Source organism: Nothobranchius furzeri, chromosome 12, assembly GCF_043380555.1.
Source record: "Nothobranchius furzeri strain GRZ-AD chromosome 12, NfurGRZ-RIMD1, whole genome shotgun sequence".
Classification (NCBI taxonomy): Eukaryota; Metazoa; Chordata; class Actinopteri; order Cyprinodontiformes; family Nothobranchiidae; genus Nothobranchius; species Nothobranchius furzeri.
This window is the reverse complement of record NC_091752.1, coordinates 68960588-68978748: the sequence shown is the minus strand read 5'-3', so window position 1 is coordinate 68978748 and position 18161 is coordinate 68960588. Positions and strand designations below refer to the sequence as shown.

The 18161-nt window shown below is 40.8% G+C and overlaps 1 protein-coding gene and 1 long non-coding RNA gene across 2 annotated transcripts; one reads left to right on the top strand and one right to left on the bottom strand.

Moving 5' to 3' along the window:
* Positions 1–1170: 1170 nt before the first annotated feature.
* LOC139062221 (uncharacterized) lies at positions 1171–1978 on the bottom strand. Its single transcript, XR_011515821.1, has 3 exons — positions 1818–1978; positions 1321–1440; positions 1171–1240 (listed from the first exon to the last, which is right to left on the bottom strand). It is a non-coding gene; the product is annotated as an uncharacterized lncRNA (long non-coding RNA).
* A 1591-nt stretch (positions 1979–3569) lies between these two features.
* Positions 3570–14517, top strand: LOC129157328 (zinc finger protein 721-like). Its single transcript, XM_070542932.1, has 2 exons — positions 3570–5047; positions 12305–14517. The coding sequence occupies exon 2, from the start codon at positions 12424–12426 to the stop codon at positions 14305–14307; it is 1884 nt and encodes a 627-aa protein (XP_070399033.1). The 5' UTR covers positions 3570–5047; positions 12305–12423; the 3' UTR covers positions 14308–14517.
* Positions 14518–18161: the final 3644 nt, after the last annotated feature.

Sequence of the window (18161 nt, the reverse complement as noted above, 5' to 3'; positions counted from 1 at the left end):
TGAGAAAAAAAATTCACCCCCCTCAGAGTTGTAAACTAGATCATTTAAGCAAAAAACATGTTTTGGTACCAGGCTGTAAACATGTTTATTTCTGCTGTGAAATTGGTATTTTTAACATGGGAGTCAATGGGGATTTGCTCGCTTCTGACACCAGCCCCTAGTGGATGAAGGTGGAACTGCAATTTATGGTACTTCCGGGTTTGATTCAATTTAGGAGCCGCATTGTGGGGGCTTGGTGAAACCAGAAGTTGCTGATTAGTCCATATGAAACACAGCTGTGTTGGCAAAGAAAAACTTTCTGCAAGGAAACACGCCCTGGCTGAGCTAGGAGATGGAACTTTGCCTCAGACAAACCATCAGAATGGAGGTACGTGTTTAACAAATGTTTGGACATTAATATTGAGTTTATTTTGGCCATGCACTGACGTATGTTGGTTGGTTTATGTGCCCAGCCCAGAGATTCTGTATTGTGTGACACAGCATTCCAATAGGATCTGATATTTGCAGCCCCCGGGAAAGCGGAGCAAGGTACATGATTTACTGCTCCTGTGATTAAGATGTGTTTTTTGTTTGTTTTGTTTTTGGGTTGCTGTAACCATTGTTCATTTAACAGTTTGTACAGTTTTCACGGTCTGATGGTTTACCTCATCAGAAGTAATTTCAGATGAACAGAAATAAAATCTCTGCACCAGTCGAGGCTCTCTCATTGCTTTTCCCTTCCTTCAATCCCGGGACTGCTACACGTGATGTCAAATAAAAATTATACTAACGCATAGAGTCCAATGTCCAGGACACCATACAGGAATGAGAATGCAGTCTGGTGCCTGTGACTAAACATGAAAAGCCAAAACCAACATGTCATGATAAAACTGGCATAGAAAACTCATTTTAATGAATACGTCCTAGAATATTTACTGGGAGATGAAGTGCTGGATCCAGTGAAAGATGTGGAAACCAGGTGCAGACTACATGACTGTTTCCTGCTAAAACCTTAACACCCTGAAGAGACAGAAAACCAACAAAAGTAAAACTTACACAACTTATTTTATGCTCTGTTAGAAACAGGTGACTAGCCTTACAGTATCTGTTATTATCTCATGAATATGACTTCTAGTACTTGAGTAGCTACTAGCTGTGTCCCCTAACTCAAGTGATACAATAAAATTAATACCTAAACTTTTTATTTACCAAACTTGTCATTGGACAGTTTTTCAGTGACTTCCATACAAGAATTCATCATCTGTAAATACAGTGAAAAAAATGTCCCAACATCAGAAAGTCACACATACAAACACAAGTTTAAAGTATGTGAACACTTACCAACCCGTTCATCTCCTCTGACAGTCCAAGAGTTATCACATCACCTCGAGTCAGGATCTGGTTTTCAACAGCAGCAAGATGTTCCCCAGGGTCTCTTGTGGTGTCCAAAACCTGTGCAAGCTAAGGCAGATCAAAATGTATATTATATATATCAATTATTGATATGCATGCTTACAACAGTCACACATTTTTTTGTAATACACATCTATAGGGATTTAGAGTAGCTGATTTTTTTCTTTTCACAAGTGTTCTCAAATATTTGATATTCACACACTCACTGGCTACTTTTCTGCTCGCCGCTGAATTACTTGCACAAGATTATATTTTGTAGTTTGTTATTTAATTGGTTAAGAGACCAAATTTACAAAGATTTTAGGGAAAATAATATTTTTGAACCATCGTGTCATACAAACAAAATAATAAAACACATGACCATGTCATTTCAAACACAAACAAAAAATTGGTAAACAACTGGATCAAAGTAGAGACAGATTTACCACATTTGTTTCTGCTGCACTAAGGTCTTGACCCCAGCAGGATTTACTTGCTTCCATTGTTGCCAGGCTTCTCAAAGGTCCCACACCAGTCACTTGGATGGACTGCAGAGGACATGGCTGAGCTAGCTTGACAGTAGGTTCCAAACCAGCAGCCTCTTTCTTCCTTTTCTGACAGCCTTCATTAAGAGCAAGAATCAACACAGATGGCACTTTAACTTGTGCCACAGCAATAACAACACAAGCACACACACAACAAATGAGTTTTACCCATCACAATGAATCCATTTTGGTCTAAAACCAATGCTGCTTGAGGACTGATGACTTTCTGAATGGCTTCCTTTGCTCTTGTGTTCTTCCTGACATTGTAGTGGTGCGGGATGTTTCTTTGCAGAAATATATGTGAAGATGGGGTGAGCATGTTTAGAAAATAGTTGTTTTTTCTCATTCCTGCAAAGAGCTGCTCTGCACACTGGCTATTCAATTTTCCTGCAAGTTCAGGAACAATTTCAATCCTTAAGACATCACGGTCGTCTTTGCTGTTGCCTTGGTGGCAGACGTCACTCAAACAGTAGCGCTCGGCGGAACCAGTTACAGGATGGCCTCCCTCGTCTTCGGGGTCTTTCTTGTGCTTTAACCAGGGTAAGCTCACTTCCAGTTTTCTCTCTGCAGCTTGTCTGATGTTTTCTGCTGTGTGATCAAGCAATCTGCCTTCAGGGATGGCAAAGGGTTTATCAGCAGGGCAACGCTTGTTGATGTGGCTTACTAGTCCTCTGGCATAGTCATGCACTGTGATGTTGGGAAAAAACTTCCAGGATAGAAGCATATCAGCAAAGTCTCTTGGGCTCTCAGCTCTCAGGTTAAACTTGACTGAATAGATTACTCCACATCAGTTCGACCCTCAAATGATAGATATGCATGTAGAATCCGATCCTTGTGAGGAAAGCTCTCCCCTTCTGTGTGTTCAAAGAGTTCAATGACACGGCTGACAGCAGTATGAGTTTGCAGAAATATGAGAACACAATTAGAATATTTTAGTTATTTGTGGACAAATGTGTCAACATTTAATTTAAATTGAATAAATATGAACTTTACTTTTTACACAACTAATAAGTAAAAGCATCAACTAACCTGCAGTGCATTCCTCAACACAAGGCAAAAATGTATTGACAGTAGCAAACGATCATCACAGTTGTGGACGCCATCTTGCCAGTCTTGATCGCTACTCCATGTCACAGTTGGGGCAAACTTTCCTGTATGTCGATGTACCTAAAAGGATAAAAAAAACATGTTACAATTACATCCTAGAGCTGGAATGATGGAAACTACAGTTAACTATATTTCTAATCAAAGCATTGAAAATTGCAAACCTTTAACTACACCATTATGAGTCACTATTTTAGCAGTTGCAGTTATCAGCTGAGGACCAACAAGAGTGTTCTGTCCACATTGTGTGCATGTAGTCTCAGATGGAATGAGATGTGTGGGGAATCCATGAGAGTCTTGGCGTCTCTGCTGCTGGTGATCAGTGTTTTGGAAGATCGGAAGGTATTTTCTTGTGAGCAATCAAATACTTGATCATCTTTTCAGCTGCTGGATCTGGATAAAACGCTTATATTGGGTGAAATCTGCCTAGCCATCCATCTCCTCGCATTGTTTTATTTTGAAACGTATTTTATTTTGAAAAAAGGAAGTGGGATCCTCCCCTTTAAACTCTTATCTTCCTGTTGAACCACGAGTTGTTTTGAACGTTCAACTTTGGAAGCCATCGAGACACGACCTAGAAGCTGTGCTATTCTGAGATAACTCGGTGGACTTGGTGAGTTTTGGTAGTCAGTAGTCGGTAGTACAGTCAGTAACGTAGTTGGATCTGGAACATTTACCGTCTTTAGTGAGTGGAGCAGTTCACTTGGTGAGTGGACACCGTTTCTTTGTGAGGGAAAGCACGCTAGCGGCCTAATGGAGTTAGCATCATGCTATCGCTAAATCGCGAGTGGGGGTTTCCCTGTTTAAAATCAACAAACTATTTTATTACGTTAAATAGTTTTAATAAAGAGATCCATAGAACAGGCGCGCACGCACACACACACACACACACACACACAACAGCAGCTCCTTGCTACAGACAGAAGTTTACTCAACAACATTCAGCATGAAAATGAACCAAGTAGCAAGTATTAAATAGACAAAACAGGCTAAAAAGAAATGCCAGCTGATGTTTCAGAGCATTCGTTAAGCAGATGTTTTTCAGGGGTGCATATTTACATGTAAATAAAAATAAATACAACTTTAGAAAGACAAATTCTACTGAGTAAATGTATAATATAATGACTTAGTAATCAATAATAATACTGAAAACACAATAGCATTCTGCTAAAACACACCTAAAGTTCATTTAGCTGGGATTCCTGTGTTTTCATGTACATTACACGTCCGTGGAGCTGCCTCTTGGCCAGGACTCCCTTGAAAGTAAGGTTTGTGATCTCAATGGGACCTTCCTGGTTAAATAAAGAATAAATAAATAAATAAACTCACTACTTCTTCATGTAAACTCTAAACGAAACCCTTTAGTGCTCTTGGCTCAGCTGGAGACGAGGAACCCTCAGGTTGTGTTGTTCTTTACCTTTTCAGCTTCCAGCCCTCTGCTGATATCACACCTTGCTTTCCTTGTTGGCTCCATGAGATGCTGCCATGCTGGATTTGACTTTTAGTGAGCCACCAGACAGAACTAAACAGGAGAACCCGTTGTTAGTATTTTTGTAGAGCATCCATCTTCTATTTACAGTAGCTGGAAGAACAGAAGAGAACTCCGTGAACTCTGGTGAGCAAAGGTCCTCTTTTCCAGACTGGATCTGTCCTCAGCTGATCAGAACCAAAGCGTTGGATCTTTAATCTCCTGCGTTGTTCTGAAGCAGCATCTTAATCAGCTCTCCTGCTTTGTTTCTATTGCAGCTGTTAGCTAAACACGGCTAAAGAAAACCTGCTACCACTTCAGGATCATCCATCAGCTGGGACTGATTCATCGTGTGTTCTTCACCACCTGGACCTGGACAGCATGGACACAGGTAGGGCTGCCACCTTTCAGATATGTAAATAAGTAAATGAGTTGGAGAAGTGGTTTTTCTCTTAGACAGCTGTGTTATTCACACAGGTGTGAAACATCTGTAAACGCCAGATCTGGTGCAGGAAAATGGCTGAACAGGGAGTGGGGACACACTTTGCCTTCTGAGGTTGTAAGTGATAATAATAATAATAATAATAATAATAATAATAATAATAATAATACATTAAACTTGTCTAGCGCTTTTTAGGTCAGTCAGGCTTCACAAAAAATGCAATAAACACATAATAAAACAACATGAAACATAGTAAACAGACTGGGGGATGCTGGGTTGATCTTAAGAGAAGGCCAATTTAAAGAAGTGGGTTTTAAGCAGTGACTTAAAAGTAGAAAGAGAGACGGCGTTCCTGATGTTTAGTGGGAGAGAGTTCCAAAGTGTGGGGCAGCAGCTGCAAAGGCTCGATCCCCCATGGTGCCATGTTTTGTTCTGAAAGGGGAAAGGAGGTTGGAGTCAGCAGAACGGAGGTGCCGGGAAGGAGAATGGCGATGGACTGATTATCTTTTTGATTTAAAAGTTGTGAAACTATTCAGTATATCCGTGCTGCAATAAATGGTCTGCAGCGCTAAAGACAAAAACAAAATGCTTACTACAGCCTCCACATGTGACTCCAGAGAGCAGTCGCTAAGTCAGCATGCAGCTCAGTGAATTTAATGTCCTAGTCGAGTGGGTGGTGGTCTTATGGAAACATGAGAGCAAGTCAAACTGCAGCTTTAAGAGCACTCTGAGCAACAGTTGTTTTTCTACACATCTGTTTTTGATTCACCGTTTAGCAGTTGTCTGACTTTTCTATATAGTTTCTAAAGTAAAGCTGTCGTTTACAACTTTTTCTTGTTTTCTATTTTCATATTAAGGCCAGTTTACACACAGAACTCCAGTTATTGCTTGTTTTGTCCAATCTGGGCTGCAGCCGAATCACACAGTCAGTACGCCAACATGCTGCTCCTCTCAACTCACTTCCTCTGTACACACACATCCAACGTCGGAGCTGCACACAGGCAAACTCAGAGTGAGATCATGGAATTGGATCAGGAACTTCCTACAGACAGGAAAAGATCTACAGCTAGCATAGCTGTGGATCACACTGGATAACTTCCTATGGTTGCATTTATTTGACTTATTTTATTTTACTCATATTTTACCACCTCTTACCTGAGCTGTCTTTAGTCCATTTGGAATACAAATACAGACTGAAGGACAATATGGGACCAGCTCAGTGGCCTTGTGGTACTGTCCTCCCTGGGACTGTGAGATCAGGTTCCATTCTCGGTCGGGTCATACCAAAGACTTTAAAAATGGGTCCCAATGCCTCCCTGCTTGACACTCAGCTTTAAGGGGTTGGATTGGGGGTAAAACCACCAAATAGTTCCCGAGCCCAGCCACTGCTGCATCTCACCACTCCCCTCCAATGAGATCAGTATGTGATGATGACTATGGGACTTTCTCCATTTTCTTCTTTGTTAATGCATTGCATCACCACCTGGTATCAGAACAGGACTCAGTATTGGAAGATAATCAAAAATCAAACAACTTGGATTCAGATCAGGGGCAAAAATGTGGTTGTAACATAAGTCAGCTTTAAAAGCTAAAACAACTGTTTATGAAATAACGTTACCGTAATTAATGACATATTTTCCTAGTTTACATTATGTTGTTTGAAACCAAGGGTCTCATTATCTGAACTTTTTAACTTGTTGGATCATGAATCTGTTTAAAAACTTTGCTCTATATCAGGGCTGTTCCTGGCTCAGACTGAGGCAGAGGTGGTACCATCCTGACCGTGCGCCAGCACATGCGTACTCTGTGCATTCAACTGCCTCACTTTTTTAAAGGCCAAATATGTTTTCGTTAAGTGTTCTAATATAAGCTTCTGGCGATTAATAGAATATTCCATTTGACAACGTTTCAAGTGAAACAAAACTGGTTTGCTGCTAAAAATATGAAATAAAACAACAAAATGATCAGGCTGAAATAACAGACTCTTATTATGAAAGGCTCAATAATATGCATCAGATTATTGAGCCTTTCATAATAACAGACTCTTATTATGAAAGGCTCAATAATATGCATCAGATTGGTGTTTAGTTCCTTTTTCCCATCTGATATTTATAGTTAAAATATTTTTATATATTTGACCTACATTTCAGTAACATTTTAGGTTTGTATTAATAACACTCATCTTAGTCATAATAACACATAAATATATGCAGTAAAATATAATGCATTTCATTAACATGCACTTGTGTTGGAAATGGTAATAACATTTAATTTCTGCTGCTAACAATGTAATGGTGGCATGTCTATTATGTACGGGTTAGCAATAATCCAGTTCAAATTATGTTCAAAGATAGAAGCGTTTGTGAATTATATACCACAACGGCTTGCCTTAGCCTTGTAGCTGTAATGTGACCCGTATCTGCAGCGGTTCTGATCCGTAGTGCTGCAGGATGCAGAATAAACAGGATGGTGGGGACTTTTCATCCGCTTGTAGAGTTTAGTCTTTCTTAGTTTTACCATCATCATCATCATATATTTTTCTGTGCGCCACTTGATCGCGAGACTGCTACCTGTTAGCTTTAGCATTAGCTAATCTGCGTGTAGCTGCACTTTTGATCCCAAAGTTTGGACCGGTTCTGCCTTTGTGCCTTTGTTGGTTCCTTTATTTTCCTCCACTGCATCCAGATGACCACACTGTGCGCCAGTAAAAAGCATTTTCTTACACATAACTTACTTTTGTTCAACAAAGTTCTGGGGAAAATAGTAATTCAAAGATGTTTCACCCGTGCTACGTTTAAAAATAGACAGACACGCACAGACAGTTACAGCCCTGCTCCGATATGGAAGAGCTGGGGGAAAATCAGGACGTTAATAGCACCAACCATAGGTATGTACCAACTAGCAAAAACAGCAAATTTTGATATTTTTCTGCAGCTGTTTTAGCGCTTTTAGGTGCACCGCTGCTGGTACAGCACCCTGTAGTGGCGCAACGCTGCAACTGCAGTTACAGTAACATCCATATAGCTGGGGGCAGAGTGAAATCAGGCTGGGGCGGCACAAAAATAGCTGGAGGCGGCCGCCACGCAAATTTGAATACAGGAAAACCCTGTATATGTGCCCCTTTTTTAACTTTGAGCACCCGCCCCTTCAAAGGTCTCTGCACGGCCCTGCTCTATCTGCTTCCTTTACAGCACCTGCTGAGCTCATTTAAAGGAGTCTCCTAGCGTCTTCACACGGATGACATCCAACTGTACATCTCCTTTAAGCCCCATGAGATGTCTACGCTGCAGCTGTTACTCTCCTGCTTAGACTCCATTAAAACCTGGATGGTGGGAGCTTTCTACAGCTGAATGAAGATAAGACTGAGATCTTCATCTGTGCCCCAGAGAAGCTGGTTCCCAAAGTCAGAGACTCTCTTGGTCAGCTTGCTTCTCACACCAAACCCTCTGTCAGGAATCTTGGCGTGACCTTTGACCCAGCTCTCACCCTGGATTCTCATGCCAGTTCTCTTGTTGGCTCTTCCTTCTTCCATCTCAGGAACGTTGCTAAGCTGTGTAACGTGATGAAGGAGCCATTTCTACCCTAACAGCTGTTTCCTTTTGACACAGTGTCAGTGTGTCTGAAACAGCCTGAAGGTCATACAGTCGTTTCTAAACTGTTTACATTCCAGCATGAAGACAGAAGAAAGAAGAATGAATTCTTTCCTTTTGATTAATCAAAGAACTCTATTTTAATTAAGCTAATCCATCAAAGTGTTAGTCGATATAACAAGATGTGACCGACCTGTGAAATTAAAATATTAATTATTTTATTATGATCTTAGAAATGAAGTAATGTAACTTTAAATGGTTCAACAGGACTCATTTCACGTAGTGTTAAAAGGACTTGACACATTTTTTCACTGATCCAATCAGAATCTTACAGATCTGACGGAGGCGTGCTTCTGACGGTGTTTGGTAATTTTCATTCAACAATAAACCAAAACATCCGAGGTATAAAACAGATGCCACGTCAGCTCTAATGCAGTTCAAAGCGTTCCAGAGCAAAGTGACGGAGTGGCCAATCCTGAACTTTAACTCTTCAACCGAAAGAACCACGACAAGCTGAGAAAATCCAGTCGCTATAACAACAAGCAACGACAACAGCTCCTTTCAGAATAAGAGCTCCACTGACCCAGGCTGGGTCTGAACAGACACCAAGACAAGAGTCGTGTGCCGGCAGTATCTCGAGACGGGTCTGGTCGGAACCGCAGCTCTGCTACCAGCTCGGTGTCCAGAGAGGGTCCGGGTGGACCTCGGCATTCCTGATCTCACAGAGGACTTCCACCAGGCAGGTAGGCGCGGCTTAATGGTGTCTCATGCAGTTCTGAAACGAACCCCAGCTTATTCCAAACCGACATCTTCAGTTCCCGTCAGAACTAATCGCTTCTTCGGATTTGCGGGTTCTGATTTACATGACACGTCATCCATTCACCGCCTCATCCATTTTTAGTCGCACTATACACTTAGTTCTTAAATAAGCCTAGTTTAATTGTTAGTAATAAAACTTCTTAACTTTTAAACTTGACTCGTTCTATTCTGTTGTCTCTGAGTGAATACATAACGGTTACATGATCTCTGCATTAAAAAGACCCGATCTTCTGGTTTAACCAACCCCGATCCATGAGGCGGATTTCATATTTCCTATGGAATCCCACGCCTTACGGCTCATTAATTAAAATGTAAGAACCTCATTTTTCCCTTACAGCTGAGTCCCATTCTGTCCCGCTCTGAACTTGAGACAGTTCTCCACACCTTCATCTCCTCACGCTTAGACTACTGTAACTCTCTTTTCACGTGTCTGAGCAGAACCTCCCTGAACCGTCTACAGGTGGTTCAGAACGCCTGTGCTCAGCTTCTGACCAAGTCCTCCAAACACACCCACATCACCCCGATTCATGAAAAAAAACACTCAAACTGAGTTATTTTCTAGAAAAGTCTTTTTTTTTTGCCTGGGGTGTTTAGTACAAATCAGTCTTGATTATGTTATGAAATATCTAAACTTTAGAATTTTTTGCATTTATAGTTTTTACATAGCAACAGATTTAAAATTTACTATACACTCGAGCCATTAGAGGACAAAAACGTCCCATTGACTTTAATGCAAACCACAGGTTTTGATCCTGTATCATCTGCAACAAATAATCATGCTTTCTGTGATGTTATGGTTTCATTTTGGACAAAAGTAGAATTCAGTCATGTCTCCATATGTTGCCCAGGCGAGAAAGTTTACACATTTCTTTAGATCTTCTGCTGTTTTTATTGAAGTCAAAAGGCCAACCTGACCTCTGATAAGTAAATAAAACACAGTTTGACTCTCCTACTGAACTTCAAAGTGTAGAAAACAAAAACAATTAGTATGTTTATGCACCTGCCACATTCAAACTCCTTGTAGTCTGGTTATCTGGTCATTTCACTTCTGTGAAAGCCACGGAGCTAAATGAAGAGGCATCTCTCTGTGGAACAAGTTCTGGATCAGCTCCTGCAGCCTGATACTCCTGGAGAAAATGAGGAGAGTGAAACATCTTCAGTGGACTTTGAGGTGGAGTCAGACCATTCTGTTTCCTTGACTTCTTCTCCTGACCTGTCCAGTGAAAGAGAAGGGAGGACAACGGATCCTGCTCCAGGATGGATTTCTAAAAGTGGGCAAGTCTGGTTTCCTACTAACGCAGAAACTTCCCACTATGTTCCTGCTGCAAGATGTTTGAATCCTGGGCCAACACGTTACACCATCACACGTATTTACGATGTGGTATCCTCCTTTGATTTATTCTTCACTCCAGAAATGACTGAAATCATCGTCAACATGACAAATCTAAATGGAAGACGTGTGGTGAAGAACTGGTGGGATATTGATGACATCGCAGTGAGAGCATACATTGGGCTCCTGATTTTGGCTGGTGTGTACCAGTCCAAAGGGGAATCCACCTGCAGCCTTTGGGATGACCACTGTGGACGTGCAATCTTCCTGGCCACCATGAGTCACACCAAATTCAAGATGATCAACTCCACCCTCCGGTTTGATGATGAGCTGAACAGGCCTTCCCGTCTCAGGCAGGACAAGCTGGCCCCTATCCGCTCGATTTGGGACATGTGGACCCATCGCCTCCAAATGCTTTTCAACACTGGGTTAGATGTGTGTGCTGATGAGCAGCTTGTCCCTTTCAGAGGCAGGTGCAAGTTTCGCCAACATATGCCAAGTAAACCAGCAAAGTACGGATTGAAACTCTGGGTCACTGCTGATGTTGCCACTTCCTATGCCTGCAAGTGTCAGGTTAACACAGGGAAAGCTGCTGGTGAGGCTGCAGAGGTCGGCCAGGGAAAACGTGTCATTTTGGAGATGACCGAAGAGGTCCAAGGAGTCACTTCACATGCATGCATTCACACTTCTGCCCTTTCATAACAAACTGAACTACAAAGAGTTTGGATGTGCCTGAGCTCCAGCCAGGTGCATAAACATATTGTTTTTGTTTTCTACCCTTTGATGTTCAGTAGGAGAGTGAAACTGTGTTTTGTTTACATGCTGAGCTTCTGACTTCAATAAAAACAGCAGAAGATCTATAGAAATGTGTAAACTTTCTCGCCTGGGCAGCATATGAAGAAATGACTGAATTTGGTGGTGAACATTAAAAATCATAAATTTGACTACTTTTGTCCAAAATGAAACATTACATCACAGAAAGCATGAATATTTGCTGCAGATAATACAGGATCAAAAACTGTGGTTTGCATTGAAGTCAATGGGACGTTTTTGTCCATAACAGGCACAAGAGGGTGGTAAATTTTAAATCTGCTGCTACACAAAAACTAAAAAAGCATAAAATGTGATATTTTGCTAGACTCTTGACATATCCAAGGCTAATTCCATGCTGTCGTTCTTTTTAGAAAACAGAAACGGTTTCGTTACCTGTTTTTTTAGAAAATAACTCGGTGCTGTTTTTTCTTCATAAATTACATCAATGACTTTTGAGTATTCAAACTGGCATTTCAGGGGTTAAAAGCCTCAAAATGATAGAATTTTTTTATGTTTGAGCAGGGCTGAAGTTGTTCAACAGATCTATGGAAAAAGTAAAAAAAAAAAAACATTAATGTATACATTTTTTATAGCCACTTTTACAAGCGGACGTTTTTGTCCTCTAATGACTCTTGTATGAAAATTAAAGTGCAGCCTGAGGGTTAAGGCTCATATGATTTATAGAGGCTCAAAGTTCAGTTTCCAGTTGTAAATACATTTCATTCTGCTGTCAGTTTAAAGAAATAATACAACTGTTATATGTGTGAAAACAAAGGTACAGCTGTCTGTAATTCACATAATATGTTTCTGTGTTTCCTACAGATTTTCAACAGGTGGTTCTGGTTAAAGAAGAAGCTTCAGAAGAACAGAGTGCTCGTGTCAACCACCAGCACCTAGATTTTCTCCACAAAAAGGAGGAACAGGAGAAACTCTGGTCTAGTATGGAGGGAGAACATCTCCATTTGAATAAGGAGACTGATGCTGCCAGGCTTCAATCCTTTAGCCAAAAAACACATTTAAACAAACACACGAGAGTCCAGACAAAGCAGAAACATTTTGCCTGTGAGCACTGTGGACAAAGGTTTCACCAAAAGACTAATTTAACCAGACACATGAGCGTCCACACAGGACAGAAGCCTTTTGCTTGTGAGCTCTGTGGAAAAAGATTTAGCCTAAAGACACATTTAAACAGTCACATGAGAGTCCACACTGGAGAGAAGCCCTTTCCTTGTGAGCTCTGTGGACAACAATTTAGCCTAAAGACAAATTTAAACATTCACATGAGAGTCCACACTGGAGAGAAGCCTTTCGCCTGTGAGCTCTGTGGTAATAGATTTAGTGAAAAGGGAAGTTTAAACACACACATTAGAGTCCACACTGGAGAGAAGTGCTTTCCTTGTGAGCTCTGTGGTAATAGATTTAGTGAAAAGGGAAGTTTAAACAAACACATGAGAGTCCACACTGGAGAGAAGCCCTTTCCTTGTGAGCTCTGTGGACAACAATTTAGCCAAAAGACAAATTTAAACATTCACATGAGAGTCCACACTGGAGAGAAGCCTTTCGCCTGTGAGCTCTGTGGTAAAAGATTTAGTGAAAAGGGAAGTTTAAACACACACATGAGAGTCCACACTGGAGAGAAGCCCTTTCCTTGTGAGCTCTGTGGACAACGATTTAGCCAAAAGACAAATTTAAACAAACACATGAGAGTCCACACTGGAGAGAAGCCCTTTCCTTGTGAGCTCTGTGGTAATCGATTTAGTGAAAAGGGAAGTTTAAACAGACACATGAGAGTCCACACTGGAGAGAAGCGCTTTCCTTGTGAGCTCTGTGGTAATAGATTTAGTGAAAAGGGAAGTTTAAACAAACACATGAGAGTCCACACTGGAGAGAAGCCCTTTCCTTGTGAGCTCTGTGGACAACGATTTAGCCGAAAGACAACTTTAAACAATCACATGAGAGTTCACACAGGAGATAAGCCCTTTCCTTGTGAGCTCTGTGGAATGAGATTTAGCCAAAAGACACATTTAAACAGTCACATGAGCATCCACACAGGAGATAAGCCCTTTCCTTGTGAGCTCTGTGGACAACAATTTAGCCAAAAGACACATTTAAACATTCACATGAGAGTCCACACTGGAGAGAAGCCTTTCGCCTGTGAGCTCTGTGGAACGAGATTTAGCCAAAAGACAACTTTAAACGGTCACATGAGAGTCCACACAGGAGATAAGCCCTTTCCTTGTGAGCTCTGTGGACAACAATTTAGCCAAAAGACAAATTTAAACATTCACATGAGAGTCCACACTGGAGAGAAGCCTTTCGCCTGTGAGCTCTGTGGTAATAGATTTAGTGAAAAGGGAAGTTTAAACACACACATGAGAGTCCACACTGGAGAGAAGCCCTTTCCTTGTGAGCTCTGTGGAAAACGATTTAGCCAAAAGACAAATTTAAACAAACACATGAGAGTCCACACTGGAGAGAAGCCCTTTCCTTGTGAGCTCTGTGGTAATAGATTTAGTGAAAAGGGAAGTTTAAACACACACATGAGAGTCCACACTGGAGAGAAGCCCTTTCCTTGTGAGCTCTGTGGTAATAGATTTAGTGAAAAGGGAAGTTTAAACAAACACATGAGAGTCCACACTGGAGAGAAGCGCTTTCCTTGTGAGCTCTGTGGTAATAGATTTAGTGAAAAGGGAAGTTTAAACAAACACATGAGAGTCCACACTGGAGAGAAGCCCTTTCCTTGTGAGCTCTGTGGACAACGATTTAGCCGAAAGACAACTTTAACCAATCACATGAGAGTTCACACAGGAGATAAGCCCTTGTGAGCTCTGTGGAATGAGATTTAGCCAAAAGACACATTTAAACAGTCACATGAGCATCCACACAGGAGATAAGCCCTTTCCTTGTGAGCTCTGTGGACAACAATTTAGCCAAAAGACACATTTAAACATTCACATGAGAGTCCACACTGGAGAGAAGCCTTTCGCCTGTGAGCTCTGTGGTAATAGATTTAGTGAAAAGGGAAGTTTAAACACACACATGAGAGTCCACACTGGAGAGAAGCCCTTTCCTTGTGAGCTCTGTGGAAAACGATTTAGCCAAAAGACAAATTTAAACAAACACATGAGAGTCCACACTGGAGAGAAGCCCTTTCCTTGTGAGCTCTGTGGTAATAGATTTAGTGAAAAGGGAAGTTTAAACACACACATGAGAGTCCACACTGGAGAGAAGCGCTTTCCTTGTGAGCTCTGTGGTAATAGATTTAGTGAAAAGGGAAGTTTAAACAAACACATGAGAGTCCACACTGGAGAGAAGCGCTTTCCTTGTGAGCTCTGTGGTAATAGATTTAGTGAAAAGGGAAGTTTAAACAAACACATGAGAGTCCACACTGGAGAGAAGCCCTTTCCTTGTGAGCTCTGTGGACAACGATTTAGCCGAAAGACAACTTTAACCAATCACATGAGAGTTCACACAGGAGATAAGCCCTTGTGAGCTCTGTGGAATGAGATTTAGCCAAAAGACACATTTAAACAGTCACATGAGCATCCACACAGGAGATAAGCCCTTTCCTTGTGAGCTCTGTGGACAACAATTTAGCCAAAAGACACATTTAAACACACACATGAGAGTCCACACTGGAGAGAAGCCTTTCGCCTGTGAGCTCTGTGGTAATAGATTTAGTGAAAAGACAACTTTAAACAATCACATGAGAGTCCACACTGGAGAGAAGCCTTTTGCTTGTGAGCTCTGTGTAAAAAGATTTAGCCAAAAGACACAATTAAACACACACATGAGAGTTCACACTGGCTTTTTGCCTGTGAGTTTGGTGGAAAAGATTTACCCAAAAGATCAGTTTAAACGGTCACAAAAGAGTTCATAAAGGACAGAAGCATTTTGCTTGTGAGCTCTGTGGACGAAGATTTCGCTGAAAGAAAACTTGAAACAATCATCTAAGCATCCACTAGGGCTGAATGATCTATTGCAGGGGTCTCCAACCTTTTTTGGCCCGTGAGCTACTTTTACACAATGAAGTACAGCAGAGTTACTGCCATATGATTTATTTACATTGATACTTTCCATGTGTGAATGTGCTTATGTTAAACATGCTATACTTACTATATTAACATGCATTGTACTCACAGGTTGATTTCTCTGTATTTCAGTACATCAGTATGTATATTTTAAAAGTATAAGTAAACTAGTGACATTCTGAAAAGCTAATTAAACAAAACATGTTTAGTTTTTTAAACTAATCAGATACTTTCAGATAATGAATAACAAATCTACTTAATGTGAAAGATTTGGTAATTTTTTTAGAGGGTTAGTAACATAACTTTTTAAGCGCACAGGAACAGCTAACCTGTAAAGCTGATGATATGTTAAATAAAATACAAGCTAAATGTGATGAAAACACAAAAGTCTAAATAGTTTGAATTGAAGTAAAAAATGTAAAATCAGAAATAAGATTTGTTCCTGCTCTCCTGATTTACTGAATAATTTTTATAGGTTTTTTTGGTCATGAAAGTTAAGTTTTGCTTTGTTTATTGTTGACAATATGAAGGTTGGAGGTTTATCCTTTTTTCTGCATCTTGTAGGTTTTTTTCTCTGCACGTCTCTAGATAAAGTAAAATTTTCTAGTGCAGAGTGGAGACAACCCATAGAAGCACTGATTTGATCTCATCTCAGAGAAAAATAGAACAGGTTAGATGCACCTAATACATAAAATTATAACAAACTCAGGAATCTGTTTCTTTGCTTCACTGTTCTGGTGCTGAAAATATCACTAATGCGGCTCAAAGGAGATACACAGATGAATGCACCTCTTATTTATTATTTGGAGACTACATTTACTGCAGCTGGCAGAGGCAGAGATTGTTTCTATTGATACACGGAATTTATAGAATCATTTTAAATGTTAATAGGGGAAGACTGCAGGAGGACGCGGTAAAATACAGGGGGTCCCCAGCAAAAACAGACTTTACGAGTCTGATGAAACCCGCTGGTTTTCCATCAGGCAGTCACGGGGCAGCTCCAACGACCCAGTGGCTGTGCTGGGTCAATGTTATCGAGCTCAGTCGAGGCGACGTCGTGCTCTGCTTAAGAAGAGGTGTTATTTTCCCGCTTCAATAGAAGCGTCCAACGTGTTTTTACGCTTTCTCCGAGACATGTCACGTCGCTAAGTTGTTAGCGCCGCGCGCTAACCCGTCAATAGTGCAGCGTAGCCTGCTGGAGGTTTTAAGGGTTCAGATGAAACACCCGACCTCTCAGGCTGCTTACACATCGATCTTAAGTTGTCACTGTTGCGCTCACGCCGTAATACAGTATTAGATGTAGTTAAAGTCAGACATGAAAAAATAAATAAATTTTACATGAATAAGTGATGCTTATCCTGGTGGGGAGAGGAAACCCTGTCAAGATCGTCAACGCTCATTTATCTTAATGCTATTGAAACATGTAAACCAAAAAGCATTATATCCACTGCTACCTTTATGCTGTAACTTCACCCTGCCCTGCCTGCTCCTCCTTGCTGCCTGCCGGCTGTGATCACAAGCGACAACATAGTAGTTCCCGCTGCTTCCTCGTGAAACAGCTCCAAAAAAAAAAAATCAAAACTTGGGATCTTGTAGGCGTGGCGGTGGGATTTCAGCCGTGGCGGGCCGCCACGGCTACACCTATGTAAGGGAAACCCTGGTGTAGTTACTGTGTAAAGCAGTATATACTAGGAATGATTAATAAAGATAAAAACTAGAATTGAACCTGAGTAACATAGTAATAACAATTTAAGGATTCAGAAACAATTCACTAACTTACTAAGTAATTACCATGTGAATACTAAGTAATTAGAGGACTGTAAAAGAAAGCGCTACCAATAATTGTACTTAATATACTTTTATTTTTGTGTGCTATGTTCTGTGTCAATATTCTTTTATTTTATTTTACACAACATGATGTGACATTTTAACTATTTCATTTCACTTGTGATTGTTTTAACTATGTGAAGCACATTGGGCTACCGTTTTGTGTATGAAATGGGCTATATAATAAACTTGACTTGAGAGAGAGTTCACAATCATGTTTTGTTACTAAATGAGACACTCAGCTGAAACTGGGGGAAATATATGATGAATCTAAATCACAGGAGATGTCCAGAGTTTTTAAAGCTCGTGTTCATCATGTTGTGGGGACCACAATGAGGCTACACTCACACCCAGTTCTTGGTACCACGGACGTATATATTGACTTGGGACTGTTTGTATGTAAATATTGTTGACTGCTTGGCCGCTTGATCAGAACCAGAAACGTATGTGTAACAGACCATCTGGGTGTTCAAGGGGCCGTATGTGGAGGGCCACACAGAGGCTACGCTCACACCCAGTTCTTTGGACTGTTTGTATGTAGATGTAGCAGGACTGCTTGGTGTCTCAACCAGTTGATCGGCCAGCCTATCACACATATTAATCAAACCAGCCCACCATTAAAACATATTACAGATGATAACAACTCTACTGCTTGTACTATAAGATTAAAGCACACAATTTAATTTAAGACATTTAACTGCATGTGTGCGCGTGTGTGTTTGCACTGAATGTGTTTGTGCACATGGTTCACACGTGTGTAGGGTTAATCTACATACTAGAACTAACGCTGTTGCTATCAGCTTTGTTAGATTCTGAGAAAG